The following is a 23,365-nucleotide window of genomic DNA, read 5'->3' as shown; positions in this document are numbered from 1 at the left end:
GTTTTCTGCAGCTTTATGGTTTGAGCTTAGAAGACTTCCTATTAGCTGTTACCAGAAAACGAGGGACATAGCTTTAGGATTGAGTTAACTGCTTTAGTGCATCTTCCAGTTAGATCTATTTTTCTCTCCTTCCATCAACAATGATTGCCCATGAAATTTCTAAGCAGGGGTTCTTACATTGCTCTTTGAGTTTTGTTCCTAACGATCACTGCACACATAGTAATCACATGATCACACTCAATATTCTGATGGTTTTATTAACAAGTATATAATACATATATTGCATACTGTATATAGTATATGAGGACTGTACAGTACAAATTTATGTTCACAGTTTGACATGACAAAATGTCATTACTGAATTCCCATTGGACTACAGAGTAGAAACAGAGAAGGTACATTAAACATTCACATCTTTAGTAAGAAAGATTACCAAAATGTTTCAGTATTTGCAAGTATACTAATGCATGCTAAAAACCTTTACCCATTCAGTCTTATTAGCTTATAAAATATATTACACTTTATTAAAAATTTCTGCATAGTTTATACAAGTATTAAAGTACTGTAAATGTAATAATCCTGCTATATTTGCAGGTATGGTTTAAGAGATGCTAAGCAGAAAGATTATTTTGACCCTCTAAACACTAAATACATAACAGAAAAAAAGTGCTAGTATTTGTAAAATATTGTTGTAGCCCTCGTTTAATGCATGTAAAATGGCTTTGTAAATGTATTATTTAAGTGAATTCGCAATCATTTAGAAATTGTTAACCTTGACCAAGAAGAGAATAAAGACAACTCTGAGCAACCTCACGTATGACGGCAATTCCTTCAAGACGACTGAATATTTTCAAAACAAATTATTTTAAAACCTCAGCTGTTCGAGATTGTCTTTAAAACAATCTAATCAGGAATGATGTGCAGATATACAGTATCAGCAATATAGTCTTTCAAACTCCACATTAGTGCAATACTGATAGTGCAGATGGTGTTTGATAAAATATACATATACATATATAGTTCCCCTGTAATTCTGTTCTGAGGCTCTTGAAACTTCTGCGTATTTAGCATCTCCTTAGTTGAACATAGCTATGCTGCTAACATATTCTCCAAACCAAGTGATTTAGAATGTTAATGCCCATTTATGATGTAGATTCACATTTCAAAACTCTAAAATATGGTGGATTCTGATTTAATTTTTCTGATTTCTCTTTCAAGATGACGTTTGGGTTAATAATTGAAGAAACTCTATAACAAACAATTTACATGACACCAACTTCATGTTTACAAATCATTCTCATCAATTAAAAATATTGCAATAAAATCACCATTGATAGTAACATGGCACATCATTAAAACCACATGTCAAAGGGCATCTTATCTCATATTTGAGGTCTTCCACAATAACAGCTAAAAATGACTAAGACACTAAATTCCTCAACTATCATAGTAAAATACAAATATATATATGAGGAAAATTTAGTAAGGGCCAATTGGTAACTAAAGCATATTGACCAGCATAGGAATAGAGACTGGCTTCTCTGGGTTGCTTCTCTCAGAGTTAAAATGGATCTTTGTTAATGGACTGTTAACATAATCTAAGCAAGCCAAACTGTAACATAATAGAGTCTTTGTGCGATCTTGCTTGCTCTTTTGAATGAAATTTAAATATGCCATAGCAAACGCATCAAATTTCATGAGAACCCATGAAGCTTTCTATTAACTGGACTCAGACTCAAAGCTGATTCAAAGAAGATCAAGTCTATCCTTTCTTGCCCTTTTCCCCCCTTTCTATTCGGGTTGGAACATACATAAACTGGTTATCTCCATCAAAACGCATTCCAACTCCATTCTTCAGTGTGTTGTGGAAGAACCATTTCAAGAAATGAACACGCTGGCATGAATGTGACTAAGCATTTACAATACAGACGATACCTACTTTTCCAAGAGCCATTTTTATCCATTTCATGTCTTAGTTGCAAAAAAGAAAAAAAAAAAAAAAAAGCCCAATTAGAATGTTTTAATATTCTAAACAAACTTTGCTGTGCTTAAAAAAAAAAACCCCAAAACAAAGAAAATGAAACCCAAGTGCCAAGATACAAATTTCTTTGCTTTTCTCAACTACATTTCCCTTCGGTTGGTTCACAGGGCAGATGAGTGGGACCTCCGAGTGCCCAGTCCCTACAACAAACTTATTAACATAGCGCCATCAAAGTAAGCTCCCCACACAATTCACAGGCCTCCAGAATCACGCATTCGCTGATGTTTTAAGGATGATTAAACAACGTACTCCTCCCGGTTAAGGTTGTATTGGATCCTGAGCTGTGGCTGGGATGAATCTCCAGGATTCCACCCTCCTCTCTTCTCTTCCTCCATCCTTTATGGAGGGATGAAGTGGCCTTTGGTAACGTGCACCCACACTTGACCACCATTGCCCACTTTCTCCAAATTTAGGACCAATGGCATTTCTATGTATGAATTATTTTTATTAACATTTAGACTATGGTGCTCAAAAGCCTGCTTTTGAAAAACTTCCCCCAGTAATGATGCTATTTACCTTCAACATAAACACGAGTCACTATTTTCAGTTTGTTCTTCTGAGAGGACACGAGTGATAGAAATTGCCAGCTCCAACAGTAAACTTTTAGGAATTTTCAAGCTAGAGATATGAATCCCTGAACTGTGGTTTTCTGTATTTTCTAGAAATCTGTCCCCAAAATAAAGATATGTGTGCTTCACAACTAGTTATATTTACAAATAGTGTCACTCAGGTCTTAATTGAATGAATCTACTAAAGCATTAGCAGATGCTTATTTATGATACATCATGAACACAAATGACAGCCAACTTGGCACCTTACAGCTCACACAGAAGAGTCTCTGCATAAAAGCTATGTGATTACTTTGATATGGGAATACAAGTACCACTCAACATTTCCCTGTTTGCAAAAAAGCTATAATCAGGTTGGGTAAAAGAAAATCCATCCATACTGTTACCCAAAGGTTTTTTTAGCATTGCTGGGCAAATATTTTTGTGGAGTCCTTACCATCAGTGCTTGATGATCCATACTAAGGACACTGTAAGAACGGAGATAGTTGCATGGACAGCTCCATGGGTATTTGGCTTTGCAGCATGGTTCTGTGCAGCTGAGAAAGCACAGAAAGCTGAGCTCCAGGAATGCCTGCACAGCTAACCGGATGTTGAAACGTCACTGATAACCTCTAGCTCAGGAGGGATCGCTGGCTCCTTCCTGCTCTGCCCCTCTGCTCCTACTCCATGCTAGGGAAGCACAGCTTCCATCCCTTGAACTGCTACACATCACCCACCTAAATCAGCAGCTCTGGCTCATCTCCCAGTGGTGGCAAAAACCTCCATAGGAGCTGCAGGCACAAAAGAGGGCAAAGGACTTGATTTAGATGAAGTGATAAATCCAGGTTGACAAGCCAGATTTGTGAAGGACAATGGAAGAGTTGACTGCACTAGCATGAAATCTTCTAGATACTGGTGAAAGGGACCACCCTTCTTTTGGCTGTTGAGCATCAGCTGTGATCACAGGGTACAGAGGTATGAAGGTCACTGGCAAGGACTAGCAGGCTGGATACTGTATTTCTAATACATTTACTTTGACATTCTTTTGAGGAATACACGGAGAAACCGACAATTGGTTATGGTATAGTTTACATGTTCCCTTGTTCTTATTACATTAAACGTTATCTGTAAGAAGGGTTTGCTTAGCATCCCCAGAAAAAAAAGTGTTCACATTCTTTAGGTCTGACCCGTGGTAAGGAGAGGGAAGATTAGAGAATATCTACTACTGACCATATGGAGGTTTTGAATGATATAAATTCAGAGATTCAGACCAGCTGAATCAAAATTAAAATGTACATGTAAAAAATGAGTTAGATAATGGGAGGGAGGACAGAGAGAGAGCCAGGTGAGTGGGGAGTCGCGTTGAGGCGGGATCTGGAGGCAATTCACACTAGCATGTGGCGTTTCCTATGTAGGGCAAGATGATCAGAGCGGGAGAAGCTGCGGTCACAGTCTGGACACTGGAAAGGTTTGATTCCAGTATGTTTTCGAAAATGTCTTGTTAGTTCATCAGACCGAGCAAACTTCCATGTGCATCCTTCCCATGTACATTTGTAGGGTTTTTCTCCTGCAAAAAGAAAAAAAGCAAAGATCTTAATTTGTCTGTAAAGACAGTAAAGATATTTGAGCTAATGCTCTTGACAAATATTATTTCCAAGATATGTTCATACATTTGACTTAATAACAGTGCCTTATAAACCAATACAGGACAAGCAAGAAAAAAATTCTCTTAACATTTAACTGGCTCTCTGCCAAAAAAGGGGGAAGGATTTTAAGAGCTCTTAAATCATAAAGGCACTGAAATCTATCCCAAGGGACCACCAAATAATGACTTAATAAACACATGGTGATCTGTACTTACATATCTCCAAGTCCTAAACCTATATGGGAGCTTGATCACAGTCATGTACTTAATGACATTCTGAGAAATGAGGCGACTTCGCTGGTGTGCGAACATCATAGAGTGGACTTACACAAACCTAGACGGTACAGCCTATGACACACCTAGACTAAATGGTATAGCCCATGGCTCCTGGGCTACAAACCTGTACAGCATGTTACTGTACCGAGTGCTGGAGGCAACTGTAAGACAATGGTAAGTATCTGCATATCTAAATATATCTAAAGATAGAAAAGGCACAATAAAAATATGGCATTAAAATCTTACGGGACCACCATCGTATATGCAGTGCTATTCATTTAATGAGAAGTCCAAATTGAAAGCCGGCAGTATTTTCTTACACTTTTCAATTGTTTTCTAAAAATACGCAGTCTCTATCAACTAAAATATCAGTTAGGGATTTCAACATCCTATTTTCTTGATGAATCAATAACAATCATGCCTCAATATAATGCCTTAATCCAGAAGTACTGAAAACATATTCCCTCCTCACCTGTCAGGAGCCAGGTTTTTGCAACCCTCTCCTGTAGGTTAATGATAATTTACGGGTGAGGAACAGAAGACCCCTGTGCGAAAAGGATAGGGAGAGCTAGTATAAAGCCGTTACAGATAAAAAGGCTGTTAAGGGCAATATCACATGATTAAATTAGTAATAATGGGTTATGAGTATCACAAGTTCCCATTTACCACCCCTTGTTCTCTAGAAACCTTGCAGGACTGCCATTCCTTAGCATTTCAATGAGATTATTCAGAATTCGTAATATCTGCTTTGCTGTGCAGAATATGCCCACAAAGAGGCATTTTTCCTACATCCAAATTGTCATCCAAATATTCAAAGTCTTTTTAATTTTAGTCTGGAAACTGGTAACATCCACTTCTAGCGTCTTAATTGTTAATTAATTAATGCCCAGGGCTGCTTTTACCGATCTATCTGGCATTGCTGCTTGGGTGATGCTGTAAACACAAGGCTATCACCCTCAGCTCTTGTGTGGTAACTTTATGCCAAAGCAAAATGACACTTGTATGTAGGCTGGTTTCCCCAAGCATTCTCTGAAAAATTTCACTTCCACACCGCCAGACACTTCCCCTCCCTTTTCTCTTCCATAATACCCCAGTTTTCTCTCCCTGTAAACATTCCAAATAAGAATGACTCACAAGACTCAGAAAAACAGTCTACATTCTGAGTTAAGGAAAATGTATACAGGGAAACTGCTGTTAAACTAGAATTTCACATCTAAGATTTGGAGGTGAGATGCACCTGCCTGTAAACATTAATCACCAACTGCAATCAATCAGGCTGTTAAAACATTTTTGTATAATTTCCTTAAGATGTTTTGCTACTAAGACATTCAGCCCTGGGAACAATTTCACATTTTCTTCAACTACCGAGCAATGTTTATATGACCCCACTGTTCACTCTTTATATTCAAAACTGGGCAAGATGGAAGATACCCAAGAATAAGTATGGTAGGCAATGCCACAGGCGTCCTCTCAATTTCAGAAGATAGAAATTTTACCCATATTTCTTTGCTTTTCTTTCCTTCAAGGAGTCTTCTATTTGAATTCCATTTCTACTAAACTGCTGCATTTATTTGTCCTGCTATCGTGAATTTGATAATGTCCATATGTTAAACGACAGCCCTTATGAAGGTCGCATCCTTGACAGTGAAAGCATTTTCCCCTTGGTTCCAGCAGTGGAGGTCCCGTCCCTTTCTGCCTCCCTTCCTAGAGACTGCAGAACTGCAAGTGATTGTAAGGGACTTCATGATACGGATTACTTTGAATCTATTCTTATTACCGAGATAAATCATTATCAAAAACTTCATTCTTCACAACCTACAGAGACATCTGCAGATAACTATGGCAACTTTTGAGATGCCCGAAAAACTTTCACTATAAATAACCTTTGAAAGCCAGAACGCTTGTCTTTAACATTCCATTCTAACGCTTCTTAAGAAGAAAGATGAAGTATGTCTGGTGGTTCTAATACCTGTGTGTGTTCTTCTGTGTGCTTTCAAGTGGGAGCTCTTAGTGTACACTTTGTTGCATCCGTCGTAATCACATCTGTGTATCCTTCGCTTCCTTTGGGTATCTGGGGATTCCACAGGTAAAGGTCTCTTCCCAGGCTGCACTATGACTGAAGGGTGATTCCTATGAAAGCCAAGGTTAAACGCATAATATTGAGAGAAGGCTCTTCCTTTCCTTCTGTTTACCAAAAGCATTAACAACACTGGGCAAAAACAAACCAACAAAAAAACCCCAACAAAAGAAACAAAAAGAAATTAGCTGATCAACCCAAGAAGCACTGCTATATTCATTCAACAAACATTTAGTGAGCACCTACCATGAGCCAGGCACTGTGCTTGGCACCAGCACACAAAGATGAATAAAAACAGGGTTCCTGCCCTCGAGGAGCTCACACTCTAGGGGGGAGACAGACATGTAAATAAGTAATGACAGTAAGAAGGGTTAGGTGCTATGCTAGAGGGAGGCACAAAGTGCTGTCAGAGGCTCTTTCCCTCAATAAAAATCTGTGTGCTTACAGAACTGTGTGGTACTAGGCAATGCTGAACACTGTACTATTATCTTTCCACAAGCTGCCCTGATTTTCGTTATTGTTTTTTAGGGAAAAATGGAAAAGGTCAAATTCCTAACACTCAGACAACCACACTGTAGGAATGTCTGCATTTTATCCTTTATATAACTGGCACTTAGTTTCAGTGTCTTCAAGACTGCCCAGTCACAATTAATTTTCAAACGCTGGGTTCTTTAAAAAAAAAAAAGTTGGTACTGCTGTCTGAACAAACTCAAACCTTCCTTGTCACTCTTATTCCTATATAAGGGAGAACTTCACTGCAGAGTTAGTAGCCGGGTACAGAAGTGTCACCCACGATACTGGCTCTAAAGCACTGTCATTCCTTAGCTCTCCCTACCTTCTGGATTTCTCACGTTCCTGTGTGTGCACAGCCCTCCTAGGGTTGGTCTGAAATCAAATCCTGTTAAACATCATTACCATGAACTTTCTCTTTTTCAGAAAAGATGGTGGGAGAGAAAAGGTAGATGGGGAAGAGCTGGGAAAAGTCTGTAAAATTTTCTCAGGCTTATCTTGCTGATTAATGTAAGTAATTAAAAAAGTTCTAATCCATTCATTCACTTTCCTAATGACTAATTACTTGATACATTATAAGTTTAGGTAGTTGCCCTCCAACTGTACTGAAAGACTTCTTCTTTTAAATTTAAGTCTGTAGTTCCTCAAATAATAAACAAATGTTTTGTACAAGTGTGTATAGGAAGAAAAAGATAGATGAAAAGGAAAAAAAGAATCTGATGAGGGCAAACATTGAAACTTGTGGGATTAAAAAAAATTTTAAAAAAAGAAAAAAAGAGGATAATAAAATATAAACATAAAAATCAAAAGGGAGTCCCTGCAATGAAATTTGTTTTTTGTCCTGGTAAATATTTGAATACACATCCCTTGTCAATAAGTAATTTTTCAGGAATGCTAAAAAGCCACTAGGAAAAGAATTTAAAGTGTGTTCATTTTAAGTGACCGTATTTACTTCTCACACTTTTATTATTAGCAAAGAAATCTGTCAGTGTTGAGTGTTACTTCACCTTCCTACCCTGATGCCTGGAGTGGAGTAGGGGTAGCAGACGGATGAAATAGCCAAATTTAGATACATGGAAAAGTGAACATGAAATAGTAAGGGGAAAAACAAACAAGAACTTCAATTACATACAAGGGCACTTAGAAAACTTCATAGAAAAATAGAATTAAAGGATAATACAAATCTTTCCATGAACTTTTTGAAGTACCCTCATATATGTAAAAACAAATAGAGAAAATAGAGAAGAGGTTTACGGACAGAAATAGTTTTTTATAAGACTGAATTATTCATTTAAAATCCTTCAATAAAAAGAAAATAGTTTATTTTTAACTTTCAACTTTCTTCAGTAAGACAATATCAGGAAATAAAATGCTGGGGAAGAAATTTAATAATTAGCTATTAACTGGCAAACCGGTAGAGTATGTCTCTGGGACACTGGGAGAGTATCCCAAACAACTTTAGAAATCTCTCCCAATTAGTGGATGTTATGGGTTGGGAATCTAATAGTGTCAGTGCAGTAATTATGATTGCTTTCCCCAGTTGTTTATTTTATAGATAAAGGTGTGCTTAAAGGCTGTGGGCTACAACTTTAAATCCAGCTCTGTCACTGATCATCTCTGTGATCCTCAGCAAGGTATTTATTATCCTCTCTGTGCCTCAATTTCCTCTCTATAAAATGGGGATGATGATAACAACGTCATCTCAGAATATTATTGTGAGAAATATCATCTCAGCAGGTTACTGTAATGTACATAAAGCACTCGAGAACGTCTACTTCAGAGGTAAAACTATGAAATGGTAGCTGTTAATATTCTGAGGCTCAGAAATGCTTTACCCATTTGGAACTTTGCACCCTACAACTGTTTAATTTCATGAGATTTTTTGCGGATGTCCCAAAATCAGACCAGGAAATTTCTATTCAAGCAAACGGATACCTTGAAAGGTAACATTTTCAGAGTGTTTAGCAGCCCATTTCTAAAGAGCTTGATGTTGGTTCAGGATGAAGCTAGAGATAAGGGTCTTGGGATCTCACACTTTTTGATCTCTTCGCTCCTCATTTTTAAAAAGGTGGTTTGAGACCATTATAAGAAAGATGTCAGAATATCTATGAAATATCGGATACCTGTGTCTTTGTTCTGAGTCAAGCCGGCACCTCTTAAATTCGCTACAATTCACATACACAACTCAGCAGGGAAATGTGACCCTCAAGCTCTTCATTCTAAATAGTTTCATATATGTAAATATAAAACAAAAGGAATTTGATATACCTTTGAGTGTCTTTATTTTTATTTTATTTTATTTTTTTGTCCTTTTTGAGACCGGCTGCACCGCGCTCAGCCAGTGAGCGCTGTGAGCGCACCAGTCATTCCTATATAGGATCCGAACCCGTGGCGGGAGCACTGCTGTGCTCCCAGTGCCGCACTTTCCCGAGTGCGCCACGGGCTCAGCCCTGAGTGTCTTTAAAAATAATTCTAAAGCTGTAACTCTACGACCAAGCAAATGGATTTCAAAGTTGTGTTTTAAAGTCTGCCTCTGGAAAGGGAGGATTTCAAAAGGCAAATACTATTGGGGCTGCCTCACACGGCAATGGTGCTAGGCTCCTGGTTTCAAATGATTCTCTCCTGGCTAGCTGGTTTCCTATGTGGGCTGCTACTGGGCATGCTCCAAGACATTACTTAATCACATCTGTGAGAGAATTACTTAATGTACATGTTCCATTTGTGGCTAATCTATTGAATTTTTCTGGGGAGCAAAATGCATTCTTAGGTCAGCATTAAAATAAGCACATTACTCATTAATCACTAAAAACCGCTGAGCTTGAAATCATCAAAAGAACATTACTTCAAATAGGAAAGAAAAAAGTACTTTTAAGCAACACTCATAGCACAGAATAGTGCCTTCAAATCTTCTGCAGTGTTTTACATTGTAATTTACAGTAGCCTAGACTTTAGAATAACGCTCTTTCAGTCAATGGGTCCCTCTGTTCATAGACTACTGGCTTTACTTTGTTTTATGGCATCTTTTCATCATCTCTGTAGAAACAATTACAAGTGCATGTCATGTTGCTAGTTACTTTGCCAGAGAAACCCTCATAATAAAAAAGAGGTAATTCAGCCTACAGGATGTGTCCATTTTGCTGAGTCATTCTGTTTTTCCTTTCATCACCTGAGCACATGAGCAGCTGCTGTCAGTTAGGTATGGACAGGACTGCGGGAAGCGCACTCATCCGTAAGCAGGAGATCAAGCCCGGGTCCCCGTGGGTTGTTAACAGTGGTTATAGGCGAGTTTTTTAATGTCTTGACTCCTCAGTTCTCTATTTGCTCTGACGTCCACCCACTTGTTATGGGGAATAAAGTAATTTTTTTGAAAACCCTTGGAAAAGTTTCTTTTTTAAGAAGGAAGGGGGCACTATACAATTGTGAACAGTAATAATGTACAACCCCATCAGGGACACTGATGCAGTTGGGTAAGAAGATTCATCCTCTTCTTTATCTACTGGAAAATATGTGTATGATAACAACAACAACAACAAAAAAGACTATGACTTGGTGCAGCAGACAATAAATGAGCTGCTATGAAGGCACCTACCCGAGCAGAATGTGGGTACAACTAGATTATATGTGCTGTTACCAGATAATAGCTTTTCTAAAGCCACAGAATTCACATTCTGCTGCAGTTAACTGTGAAGGAGCAGGGTAGAGAAGATAAAATAGAAAGGTGGGTAGAACATTTATTCAAGTTGGAGAAAAGGTGATGTGCGAGGAAGAGGATGTAAGAAAACTTGTGCCTTTGTATCAGGAAGCTGGCTACTGAATCCAAGACAATTACGACAACAAGTACAATCAATAATGAAAATAAAGAGGAAACAGCACAAGATTATGTGACCAGCCCAAGGTTATACATATGGTAGAAAGGAGAGCCGAATCCAAGACACTGGATCCAAAGGCCATCTTCTCGGCTTCTACAAACACAGCATCCAGTACACTCACTTCTAGAAGTCAAGGATTTCTATAGTGGCAAACCCCAGGAATGATGTTATTTAACCTGTGTGCAGCATCATCACATCAGAGCATGTTAGCCCTAAAAGAAACCACCATTCAGGTGCTCAGATGATGACTGATGGCACAACCTTCCTACTGGGTGGCAACTATACAGCAGACTGAACACTCTACAGATGACAGGATTAAAAAACTGGAGAACAGAGTTCTTTCAATGCTGAGCTTCTCTGAGCTACATGGACAACTTTCTGTTGTCAACACTACTTACAGGACTTGTTTTAGTGTCTCTCTTGGTCTTGTGGTTGGCCTGGAGATTTTGATTAAAGACATTCTCCATAATAGAAACAGTATACTAGATTTGAAGTGAAAATTGGGACGACTTTGTGTGTCTACATGAAAACTTTTCATGATTCAAGCTTACATGGAATATCTAGAACACTAAATTCAATCTACAGAAGGATTCCAATTATGAGAAAACTGTATACACAGCCTGAGAAGATGAAGAAAACAAAAATGATTTATTGTGGTACGGTGCAAAATCATGGGTGACTAACTCACTGAAAACTTGATGTAACTATTGTCATAATGTTGCCTGTGTAACAGAGAGCACACTGATTTTGCAGAGATTCTCCCATCTTGACCAGTGGTACTGGGCCACTGCCCAGTGGGCTGTCATATATTACAAGGCGCTCCTGGTCATCAACACACATCACACGCTTGAAATCTTGCGCTTCTACTCCAGGTCCCAAGGTGCGTGCTACTACACAAACGCTGGGTACACCCAAATATACTTACTCTTGCAACAATGCCTGCGGGGGGGACACTGAGTTCATTAAAGGGGGTGACATTTCTTCAGGATAATAATCTGTCCTCTGTGGTTCGAGCCCAGGTTCTATTTTAATTTTTTTCTGTAATACAGGCTTCTCATATGATTCAATTACAGGTACTGAAAAATAAAAATAGAAAAGTCACTCTACAAACAGTTTACCAATTTCAGCTTTAAAAAGCTCACTGCAAGGTTCCTATACACAACACTAATGTGTATTTGTTTGCCTTTGGCAAAACCATAGCAGGAACAAGTCTGTGGGGGATTCTCATTTCTCCTGACCACTATTTTGTCAGCAAAGCAACAAACATAGGGAACTCGACTACTAAGATACCAGCCCTGAAATGATTCTTCCTTATGATTTTTGATTATCTCCCTTCAACCCCACAGTCCTGTCTATGACTAGCTGGTGAACAAGGTAGCTTTTAATAGCCATTAGTTTATCACCACGATCAGAAAGTATTTATTAAATGTCTTTTGTACTTAGAACCATGTTGGTATTCAATAAAGCAAAATATAAAGTCAAGATTCTTACTACCCCGAAGTTGACAATTATACAGTGAAAATCATCTCATGGTATTAAACAGACGGCCTAATTCTTGGGAGCTCTTCCAATATCAACACATCAAGGAAAAAAAAAAAAAAAGCAAAAGAGGAAATGCCTCAGGCAGCCGAGTGTTTGTTTCCTTGGAAGAGCCCGGCAGCTCCTGCCCCCTCCTCACCCGCTCACCCGCTCACCCGCACTGTCTGGGGAAGGCCCGGGAGCCCCGCTGTGGGGCGGGCAGGTTACCTTGCATGCTGCTGTTGGAGTTTTCCATGTCCTCCGACAAGGAGACCATGAGCGGCTGCTGGAGATGGCTCGTGTACATGAAGGGGACGGGCTGCACCACGACGGGCTGGATGACGGGCAGGATGCCCGGGCTGCGGATGCCGTGGCGGGACAGGGCGGCTGCCATCACGGGCGGCATGGACAGCGGCACTCCGAAGGGCTGCACGCCCGGGGACGGCGGCGAGTACTTCTTCATGGGCGGGCTGGACGACGGCAGGCTCAGGCCCGGCGAGGCCCTCCGGTGCGCGGCCGCGAACTTGAGCGAGCACGGCGAGTTCCCAGCCGAGGGCGGCGAGCTGCGCTTGTTCACCGTCAGGTCCACCGGCTCCATCTGCATCCCGTGCGACAGGCCTTCCGGCGTCTGGAAGAACTTGTCGGGCAGCGGTGTCGAGTAAATGACCCCATACTTGTTGGGCTTCATCGACTCCATGTAGCTCGATGGGTAGGACTAGTGGAGAGGGCGAGGGGGAAAAATCAGAACGTGCAGACAGCCACCGAGTGCATTTGTCTGAAACGCTAATTCACAAACACACAACAGGGCGCTGACAATTACACGGGCGTTAAAAAGTGTTTTAGATTTAGATATATGCTTGACCTAAAAAACGCTTCTGAGAGAGATGGTCTAATGAACATTAGAACTAAGGTCAATGTGGTCACTGGGCCACGTGGAAAATCGGAAATTTAATTATGAGAGGATTCCCAAGCCAAATGTTAAGGCTGATAGCTGGCAAAACTCTAAAGCAGGTTGTAACACAAAAGGCCTGTGGGTCTTTATCATCAGGAGTCAGAACTGGGGTTCACCAAGAACTAGCCAAGCCAAACTAGCCCTCCTCGCTTTTTTTTTTTTTTTTAAGATGACCGGTTAGGGGATCTTAACCCTTGACTTGGTGTTGTCAGCACCACGCTCAGCCAGCGAGCTAACCGGCCATCCCTATATGGGATCCGAACCCGGGGCCTTGGTGTTATCAGCACCACACTCTCCCGAGTGAGCCACGGGCCGGCCACCTCCTCGCTTTTCTGATGGGGTTTCTTGATGGGCAGGAAATGCTGTCTGGGTGGTTACAGAACATTTAACACATCTCATGATATACTTGTGTATAATAAGGAGAAACTGGGCTGCATGTGTATCTTTTGATGCGTGTCAGCCACTGAAAAATCCATACCTAGTGGGCCAACAATCCTAGTTTGCCTGGGACTGTCCTGGTTTTAGCACTGAAAGTCCCACATCCAAGGAAACGCCTCAGTCTCAGGCAAGCCAGGAGGGTCAGTCACCCTATACACCTAGGTACTGAAAGACAGACACCCTCACAAGGGCAACTATGTCCTTGGCCCCAACTTGTTCAATAGTCTTATTCACAATTTGAATGAAGCTGTAGATAATGACTTGATTTTCAAATCTGTGGATGATGCAGAACTGTAAGAAACAGCCCACATGACATGACTCAAGTAAGGAAATGTGGTGCACAAAGTCACTGGCACACCAGCTGCAGCCCAGTGTTCTCTCCTCTGTACCCTGCTACCCACTCAGCAAACAAGACTGGAAGACAACCTAACAAGATACTGCAGGAGAGACAAAACAGTCTGTTTCCTCCCAAATGTAAGATCTGTTCCACAACTGACCTAGTTTATCTTTAAATACACCTTTCTCTCTTATGAGGATAACTTAACTTCCATCTGCCAGCTTTGAATACAATCAGTCACAATAATTTCACACTATGGGTACTGTCCTTGACCATGGAATTCACCTAAATTACTTCTACCCCTTAACTGAAACAAACAAAAAACTTCGTGGTAGAACGTAAAATTTTTTTTTTTTTTTTTTTTGTGACCGGTAAGGGGATCGCAACCCTTGGCTTGGTGTCGCCTGCACCGCGCTCAGCCAGTGAATGCACTGGCCATCCTTATACAGGATCTGAACCCGCGGCGGGAGTGCCGCTGCGCTCCCAAGCGCTGCACTCTCCCGAGTGCGCCACGGGGCTGGCCCCAAAATAATTTTTTTAAAAATTAAACTCAATATATTGGGGCCGGCCCGGTGGCGCACTGCTACAGTGCGCTGCTTGGGAAGTGTGGCGGCGCTCCCGCCGAGGGTTCGGATCCCACATACAGACCGGCCGCTCACTGGCTGAACGAGGAGCGGGGGCAACACCGAGGGTTGCGATCCCGTTGCCGGTCCCGGTCCGGTACGGGCGCGACACTGAGGGTTGCGATCCGTTGCCGGTCACGAAAAAAGACAAAAAAAAAAAAAAAAAAATTAAACTCAATATAGGCCATTTTCTTTACAGGTAGTCATTTTAGAAAACTGACATTTTTAGTGATAACATATCAAATCCACTTGCAGAAAATTATTTGCATTTGAATGTTTTACAGTAACAGTAATAAGCAACATACCATGCCTGTCTTATACCTTTAAAGTCCTATGCATTTATAATTTGAAGGCAATACTAACTCATGATTCAAACAAAAAAACCCCCTATCAATGGAGCCTAATTAAACAGTCTAAATGCACTATTAATTTCTGAGCCCTGCTGGCCCCTCTAGTGGCCACTACTGTGAGTTATAATAATAGTGGGGTAGCAGTGGTTTTGATTGGGATCACTACTGAGATCACACCCTTTCCTCTCCAGGCCTAGATTGGCGAATCTCCACCCAGCTATGCACTGGAATCATCTGTGCTGTTTAAAAATTCCAGATGCCTGGTCCCTACTCCAGGCCTGCTGTGCAAAGTACTGGGCAGTAGGGACCCAGGCAGTAGAACTGTTGATCACATAATTGTGTTTATCTTTATCTGGTTTTGATGTCAGTTTCTCATCATTAAGATTATGTTTTTAAATTTTTTTTCCCTCTTCCTTGTCCTTTCTTTATCCAGATCATTATAACCTTTATAACCTCCCAGAACACTGACTCTTGCAGTATGGTGCACATCTCTCTTGGGGTACCTAAGATGCTTATAGGTGGCACATGATGGACACACATTAAATAGTTATGTGTTGGGCCGGCCCGGTGGCGCACTGCTACAGTGCGCCACTTGGGAGTGCTGCGGCACTCCCGCCAAGGGTCCAGATCCCACATACAGACTGGTTCCCGCTCACTGGCTGAGCGAGGTGCGGGCGCAACACCGAAGGTTGCGATCCCGTTGCCAGTCCCGGTCTGGGCGCAACACTGAGGGTTGCGATCCATTGCCGGTCACGAAAAAGATAAAAAGGGAAAAAAAAAAAAATAGTTATGTGTTTATTTGAATGTGCAAGAAAAAACTGTTATACATATTTTTTACAGAAGTGGTATAAAGTACCCTTTCAAAATAAATTTATCATGTTAAAAAAGCAATTCTATAAAAGAATGTAAGAAAAATTACTAACTAAATATTAGAAGTGTAACTGCTATGAGGACATGGCAAAACTCGTTAAGGTGGTACTGAATACCCACCTTCAAGGAGGCTGTGAGGTTAAAATTAAAATTGGATTCGATGAGATAACCTATGTAATGAGCTTAACATAATGCTTGATACACTGTGTTCCTAGGAGTCCCTTCTTGTCCTTTCTGTAGGGACCCCATGGGCACCTGAACAGGGACACACCCTAGCAATATGGCGCCCTTCCGGGTTCTTCTCTGCAGTAAACAAGCCCACCCGCGCCAAACCTCAGCCAGTCACAGGTCAAAGCTCACCTCCTGTCCAGCCCTGTCCAATCAGCTACCGCCCTGTCCACCCCCTATCCAACCCCGGAACACAGCTCCCTATAAATGTACACGCAGTCCTTGAATAAAACGGAACTTCTCTGGTGAACTGTCAGCTCGGGTCCTGTCGCCCTTTCACTTTCTACAAGAGATGCTCACTGGAATGGCCTTTGCTGCTCCCAACCAGGGCTTCTCAAACTTTATTGTGCACACAAATTCACCTAGGGATCTTGTTAAAAAGCAGATTCTGAATTACTGAGGAGTGGCCCAAAGGGCCACAAGACTACCTTTTGAATAGCAAGGCTCTAAATGACAGAGATATAAAAGAAATACAGTAAAGACCAATTTAAAGAGGGAGAGTATTTTTTCACTACTAATACCGCTTTACAAACAAGGACATCAAGAATATCAGGAAATACAAAACATATAAATTATTATTTCTAATAAGAGCTTTACATTATATATCAAGGATCAAATGATTATTATTTCTGCCTTTCTTTAGAACCAGGCACATGCAAGTACAACACAAGGTGAGAAGTCCAAACTATATAGCAACATTAATATTAAATCATAAGTATATTTAAATTTAAATATTAAAATGGACATTATTAAAAGAGGCACAAGGTTCATTAACAAAAAAAAGTTATAAATTATGTACAATGAGGGTTTCAGGAAGTAATTAAATACATGGGGCAGGAAGATTTCTCCTAGTTCTAAAGTTTAATGTGTTTTATATAATTCTCTAAGGGGCAAAAGCTCTGGTACCAGGAAAAAAGTTCAGGAAGGGCCGGCCCGGTGGCGCACTGCTATAGTGAGCCGCTTGGGAAGCGCGGTGGTGCTCCCGCCAAGGGTTCGGATCCCACATACAGACCGGTTCCCGCTCACTGGCTGAGCGAGGTGCGGGAGCAACACCGAGGGTTGCAATCCCGTTGCCGGTCCCGGTCCGGTACGGGGGCGACACTGAGGGTTGCAATCCGTTGCCGGACACGGAAAAATACAAAAAGGAAAAAAAAAAAAAAAAAAAAGTTCAGGAAATGGAAAGCAACATTGTTTCTACTCATCAAAATGTAGCTTCTTCTCCCTTATTCTCAGTCCTATTCTTCCAAGACCTCCCTATGACCTAGATTTTAACGCCAATAGTTACTGGCAGCTAAACAGGAATCAAAAGGAGGACATATTTTTATTGCTGTCATTGCTGGATTCTTCTATCCATGGGGTGAGTTTAAGGAAAGTAAGGAATTTAGAAACTGAGAGATTTGCAAATTTAATAAAATTCTCAGGTTTCTCAAGTCATCAAGAAAGAGAAAGCCACACATACAACTAAGTTTTATAAACATGATGCACAGTTTCACTGATAGTTTGCTGTCAAATGAATGTCCCTGTCCCCTATACTGAACGTGTGTTTATTGTAAGGTACAAGGCTAAATGTGGGGAGACACATTTGGACACAGGCACCCAACTCTGAGTACATAATTAACAATTTCCAGTCCAACTGCTTCACAAAAGGGTGAAGAAATATGGTCTCTCAAACCAGCTCACTGGCAAATTTCATAGCAATGTTTACCAGAACCTTCTCTAAGACATGTTTACTTTAATTATTTGGGTGGAGTACACAAGCTACTACAATTAGCTGGCAATAATTGTTCTCCACAGTGCCAGGGCTGATACAGGGTTCGATCAGGGTGTGTGCCTTGGGTAGGCACACCCTGGTTAGAGTTGCTTCCCCTGTGTTCCAGACCATTCCTATCTTCTAACAAAGCAATGCAAATCATTGTGACTGTACTGGTCAGAAATCCAAATCAGAGGCAAGCGTTGATGAAGCAGAAAATGCACCTCTGGCCATGGGTGGACATCCAATGCCCCCTGAGCATACTCCTCATCCCAGGAAATCCTGTGTTCTGCCACACAGCAACCCGGAGACAAGACATTAGCAGGGTCTGCCCCTCTTCCCCCACTAGGGGTGGTAAAGGGTTTACTTTTCAAAACGACCTGTTATTAAGAAAAAGTTCTTTCCTACCATTGTAACACACCTTCCCAAGATCTTACTTCCATACAGTGTGTATTATTTACAGACTGCTGCTTGTCCTAGGAATGTGAGAGGAGGGTTTGGCATAGGTACTCAATAAATACTTCATGAACGCATGAAGTGAATTAACACACTCTTTTAGCAAGTTTTTTTTTTTTTTTTTGTCTTTTTCCGTGTCCGGCAACGGATCGCAACCCTCAGTGTCGCCCCCGCACCGGACCAGGACCAGCAACAGGATCGCAACCCTCGGTGTTGCTCCCGTGCCTCGCTCAGCCAGTGAGCGGGAACAGGTCTGTATGTGGGATCTGAACCCTCGGCGGGAGTGCCGCCTCGCTTCCCAAGCAGCGCACTACAGCAGTGCGCCACCGGGCCGGCCCTTTTAGCAAGTTTTTACTACTGACAAGGCTAAGGATAATACCGATCTTTTTGAATCTTGGAAAAAATGATTTTAATTGTGATCGGAAAAAAAGGCACAGGGTTTGGAGAATTTCCCAAAGCCCTAACCATTGCTTTATACCGAAGTGAGAATTTCAATAGTTTTGTATTTTGTTAGGAAGAGTTTTGGTGAATTTTCCATTACAGGACAGTTTAAGTGGATGGAGTGACTAAATGAAACATGGATGAGGTCCCTGTTTCACTATTCATTAATAAGAAAAAAAGGGAATGTCCGTGACAGGGCAAGTCAAAGGCCTCTTCATACTGAGGGTGGGGTTCCAGGCATAGCCAGGCGTGGTGCATGTATAAACAGACACTCTGGAAGCAGCAAATGTCATGCCCCTCTATGCAAACAAAAGTAGAAAGCTCTCTTTCTACCAGGCTCAGAAAAGTCATGAAAAGTTTCTGTTGGAACACAGCAGAGGAAACTATTGATTTTTAGTACTTCTCAATCTATAAGGAGCCTGTTAGATGATAATTTTCATTAAAAAGAAAGAAAACAGGAAGAAAGAAATATATTTTCCTCAAAAGTGATCTTCCTATAGTAACAGAAGACTATTTTGCAAAATTTGGTGGTGATTTTTTTTTTAAAAACAATGTTTTCTTTCTCACTTCCTGAATTAAATGCTGTAATTGTCAACCTTTTTGAAAATGGTCAAAACAAGTTCTTTACATGTGCATTTTATATACACATAGTGTTTCACATTTTTTTTTTTTCCTTTTTGTCTTTTTTCATGACTGGCAACGGATCGCAACCCTCAGTGTCGCGCCCGGACCGGCCCGGGACTGGCAACGGGATCGCAACCCTCGGTGTTGCTCCCCGCACCTCGCTCAGCCAGTGAGCAGGAACCGGTCTGAATGTGGGGTCCGAACCCTCGGCGGGAGCACCGCCGCGCTTCCCAAGCGGCGCACTGTAGCAGTGCGCCACCGGGCCGGCCCCATAGCGTTTCACATTTTACAAATTTTTTTTTAAAAAAGGAGGCTTGGGGGCTGTTGGTGATTTTGCCAACATTTGGTGGACATTAAGTAGCAGGCACATGGCATAGACCTGAGGAGGAAGGGTCTACCCTGCTCTCCATTCTTGCAAATTTTAACAGGGTGATCCTAAGCCTCAGAGCACAAGGTTTGGCAGAGAATGGTAAGAAGGCTTGTATTTCGGTAACAGACAAATCATATTTTCTCACTTTCTCTAAGCTATAGCAAAATACCAAATAAGCAGATTGCTTCTGTTGTACTCTTCTTTTAAAAGTGGGGGAGAGATAAGTTACTATAAAATATTTTTATTCATGTGGAATTAAAAAAAACCTTACAAATGTCCTATACTGCCTTAATGTTTACAACATGGACCTGAATAACCGAAGACTTTGACCTTTAGGTCAAAGACAGAAATAAAAAGAAAAAGGAATAATAAATTATTATTATTTATCATAATAAATAAGATGAAGGCAGGAAAGATGAAATTTGAACATTTAAGCAACCCTCAGTGTTGCCCCCGCACCGGGCCGGGGACCGGCAACGGGATTGCAACCCTCAGCGTCGCCCCCATGCCTCGCTCAGCCAGTGAGCGGGAACCGGTCTGTATGTGGGATCCGAACCCTCGAGCAGGAGCGCCACCGCGCTTCCCAAGCGGCGCACTATCCAGTGCGCCACCGGGCCGGCCCCAAATGCTTTTTATTAATTTTTTTAAGTAAAAAATTTAAAACATCCTACTCCTCCAATGTTTCAGTTAACTGAGGTTTTGCTGAATTAAGAAAAAACCCTTCATTGCAAGGACCGACAGTAAGTTTTGGTGAAACAGAATTCTGTTAAGTGTCAGTTGAAGTTGAAAACTAGAGTGTAAAAGAGAAAAGGATGACTACTTGCAAAAATACTTCTACATACTTTGATTTCATGTATTACTACAAGTTACAACATTACAAGTTTTAGTTACTTCCAATTCATTTATTTCCCATTTTTTCAGGTAAGTGCATTTCTTTGCACTTAATGATATCATACCAACTCAGCAATGTAGACCTTCATTTTAGCTTTAAATTAGGCTCCTGAGCCACATTTTTTTGCTTGATTAAAAGCATTGGAAGTACACTGAAGAATAAAATGCCTCATTTATAAAATTAATCATATTCTCTGGTACTAAAAACCTATTCATACTTCAAGGATGTAATTAATGGGGGAATTTTATACCTTAATTTTCCTCTAACGTGATCATGCAATAGTTGGGGGATGGGGGTGGACTTGACAATATGATGACAGCACTGAATAACATTAGTTTTTTGACTAAAAAAGTCCTACTGCTCAATTCTATTCAGACACTTGGTCATCCAGTTATCGTGCTAGCATGTAAATGTTATTTCCTTAAAGCCACTGTGACTTACCCTTTCATTACAGAGGCTGGTAAACATTTCACTGTCTTAGTAATATCCAAGGCAACTGAGTTCTAAGGGCCTTGGAGTGACCCTGTGTCTCATATAAACATTTTTGGCAGGAACCTCCATAGCCAATGCATAAGGATGATCTAATTTTGCAAGCGTGTCATTACCAACCTTCAGATACACAACCCAGGCCAAGCTTTTCCCCTTGTGAATATTTTCCGAGCCCGTGGAAGAAAAGAGCAAGACGGAGTGGGAGTGCTGCCTCCTTATTCAATGTTCACTAAACCAGATCCTCTCCAGTCTAAACCACTCCCCACTTTGAAGCCAGACACCTTTCTTTGTCACCATGTCTCATCCCCATGGCACTAGTACCTATATAAACACCTGGACTAATTACTAGTCTCCCGCTGGCCTGAAACTATCTGGTGGTCTGGCTCACGAGAGGGGCCAGCTTAGCACTAAGGTGTTGAAAAGGACAATGAACACAATTCCCGCCCGCCCCAGACTCTTCCAAGTGAAGTGAGATTCCAGCCTCCCCGCCAAGTTCTTTCTCTCGCTGGCTTCTCCTCAGTCATGTCTCATAGTCACAGCTCCATATGGCTGTTGTCAACGGTTTTTAAGTAAATCATTTTATTCTTAATATATTTTTACATATAAAAGGGCTGAGTAGTTTTTGTAAACCAACTTCTGTCATGAACAGATTTACCTGTGGCCTGAGTTCTATGCTGATCTTATCTTGGGGGATGTGGGGCATGGGTCTTAAGGAGGCCTGGGTCCCCTTTATCAAAGGATGCACAGTTGCTGGGAGGGTATTTACCTCACTTACTACCAGGGACTTTTGAGAAAACTTTGCCTATCAAATTCCTGTCAAGGAATGAGTAACTTTAAGGAACAACACAATGCACAATAATAACGTTATCATCACCTGGGACAAACAAGTAGAGGTGTTCAATTTTAGAAAACTTACCACAGAGACAGGGTCCATGGCCTCCTGCTTGACAGGAACTGGGTCAAACATGAGCATTCTTTTAGTTAAACCTTCTAGGGTGTTCTGGTGTTTGGCCTAGAAAATAAAACAGGGTGTCCATCTAAATCCTGAGGTTACTTTAAATATAAACTAGTAAAAATAAAATATAATACTCCTCATCCCCCCCTTCTCCCCCCTTCTCTCTCCGCTCCGGGGAATGGCTGGAATTTGTTTCACTTACCTATGAAAGATGCCATTTTATATAATTAAAACCAGACTCCACGGTCATAAGCAGATGAGAGCCAACCAGCATTTCTAACTCAAATACATAAAACCTGACATTTCTGGAACAATATGTACAGTCCCTCTGAGCAGCAAAGCTTGCTTGAGATTGCTGCTCAACTCAATAGAAGTTCGCAGTACATATGATTATTAAAAACCTTTCCCTTTTCCCTTACGTTCATTACAAAAAAATCAGGAAAAAAAAAGATTATCAAAAAGAAAACCTAGAACCATCACTAATATTTTTGTTTTTATCCTACTAAACCCTCTTTTGAAATGGGATCATAGTATACAGACTATTTAGTACCTATAATTTCACTTAACTTATTGTGAAAATGCTATTTCAGACAGTATGGTTTTACACCATCAAATTCAGTGTGCTACTGTGTGAACAAACCAGTTTATTTAACTTATCCCTTTTCACTAAGAACATAGCGTGCTTCTAAATTTTCTCTATTACAAACAGCAATGAGTTCCTCTATACTTATATACTGCTGCACATCCTTCATTAACTTTTAGGACACATTTTTTGAAGGGAAATTCTTGGGCAAGATACATGTACATTTTCCAAAGAATTTGATGTATCATCCAACAAAGACGGTTTGTTATTTTCATTAATAAAATAGAAACTGTTTTCCAAATTTCTACCAGCAACATGTATTATCTTTAATAAAAATTTTGCCAATTTGTTAGTCTCAAAATGGCAAATTATTTTTATTCTAAATTGATTTAATTATTAAAGTTGGATTTTTTTTTTGTCTTTATGGACCGTTTACATTTCTTTTGAGAAATGCTTATTCAGGTCATCAACTCCCCACCCCACCTCTTACTGTTTTCTAAGCACTTTTTATATATAAAGAATA

General features: G+C 40.8%; 1 protein-coding gene across 1 annotated transcript; it reads right to left on the bottom strand.

Annotated features, from left to right (window-relative positions):
* Positions 1-237: 237 nt before the first annotated feature.
* On the bottom strand, positions 238-22,314 carry KLF3 (Kruppel-like factor 3 (basic)). Its single transcript, XM_008572659.1, has 5 exons — positions 22,221-22,314; positions 12,713-13,199; positions 11,892-12,042; positions 6,480-6,640; positions 238-4,156 (listed from the first exon to the last, which is right to left on the bottom strand). The coding sequence occupies exons 1-5, from the start codon at positions 22,275-22,277 to the stop codon at positions 3,975-3,977; spliced, it is 1,038 nt and encodes a 345-aa protein (XP_008570881.1). The 5' UTR covers positions 22,278-22,314; the 3' UTR covers positions 238-3,974.
* Positions 22,315-23,365: the final 1,051 nt, after the last annotated feature.

Source organism: Galeopterus variegatus, unplaced genomic scaffold, assembly GCF_000696425.1.
Source record: "Galeopterus variegatus unplaced genomic scaffold, G_variegatus-3.0.2 Scaffold816, whole genome shotgun sequence".
In the NCBI taxonomy this organism is placed as follows: Eukaryota; Metazoa; Chordata; class Mammalia; order Dermoptera; family Cynocephalidae; genus Galeopterus; species Galeopterus variegatus.
This window is presented reverse-complemented; position numbering and strand designations above follow the sequence as displayed.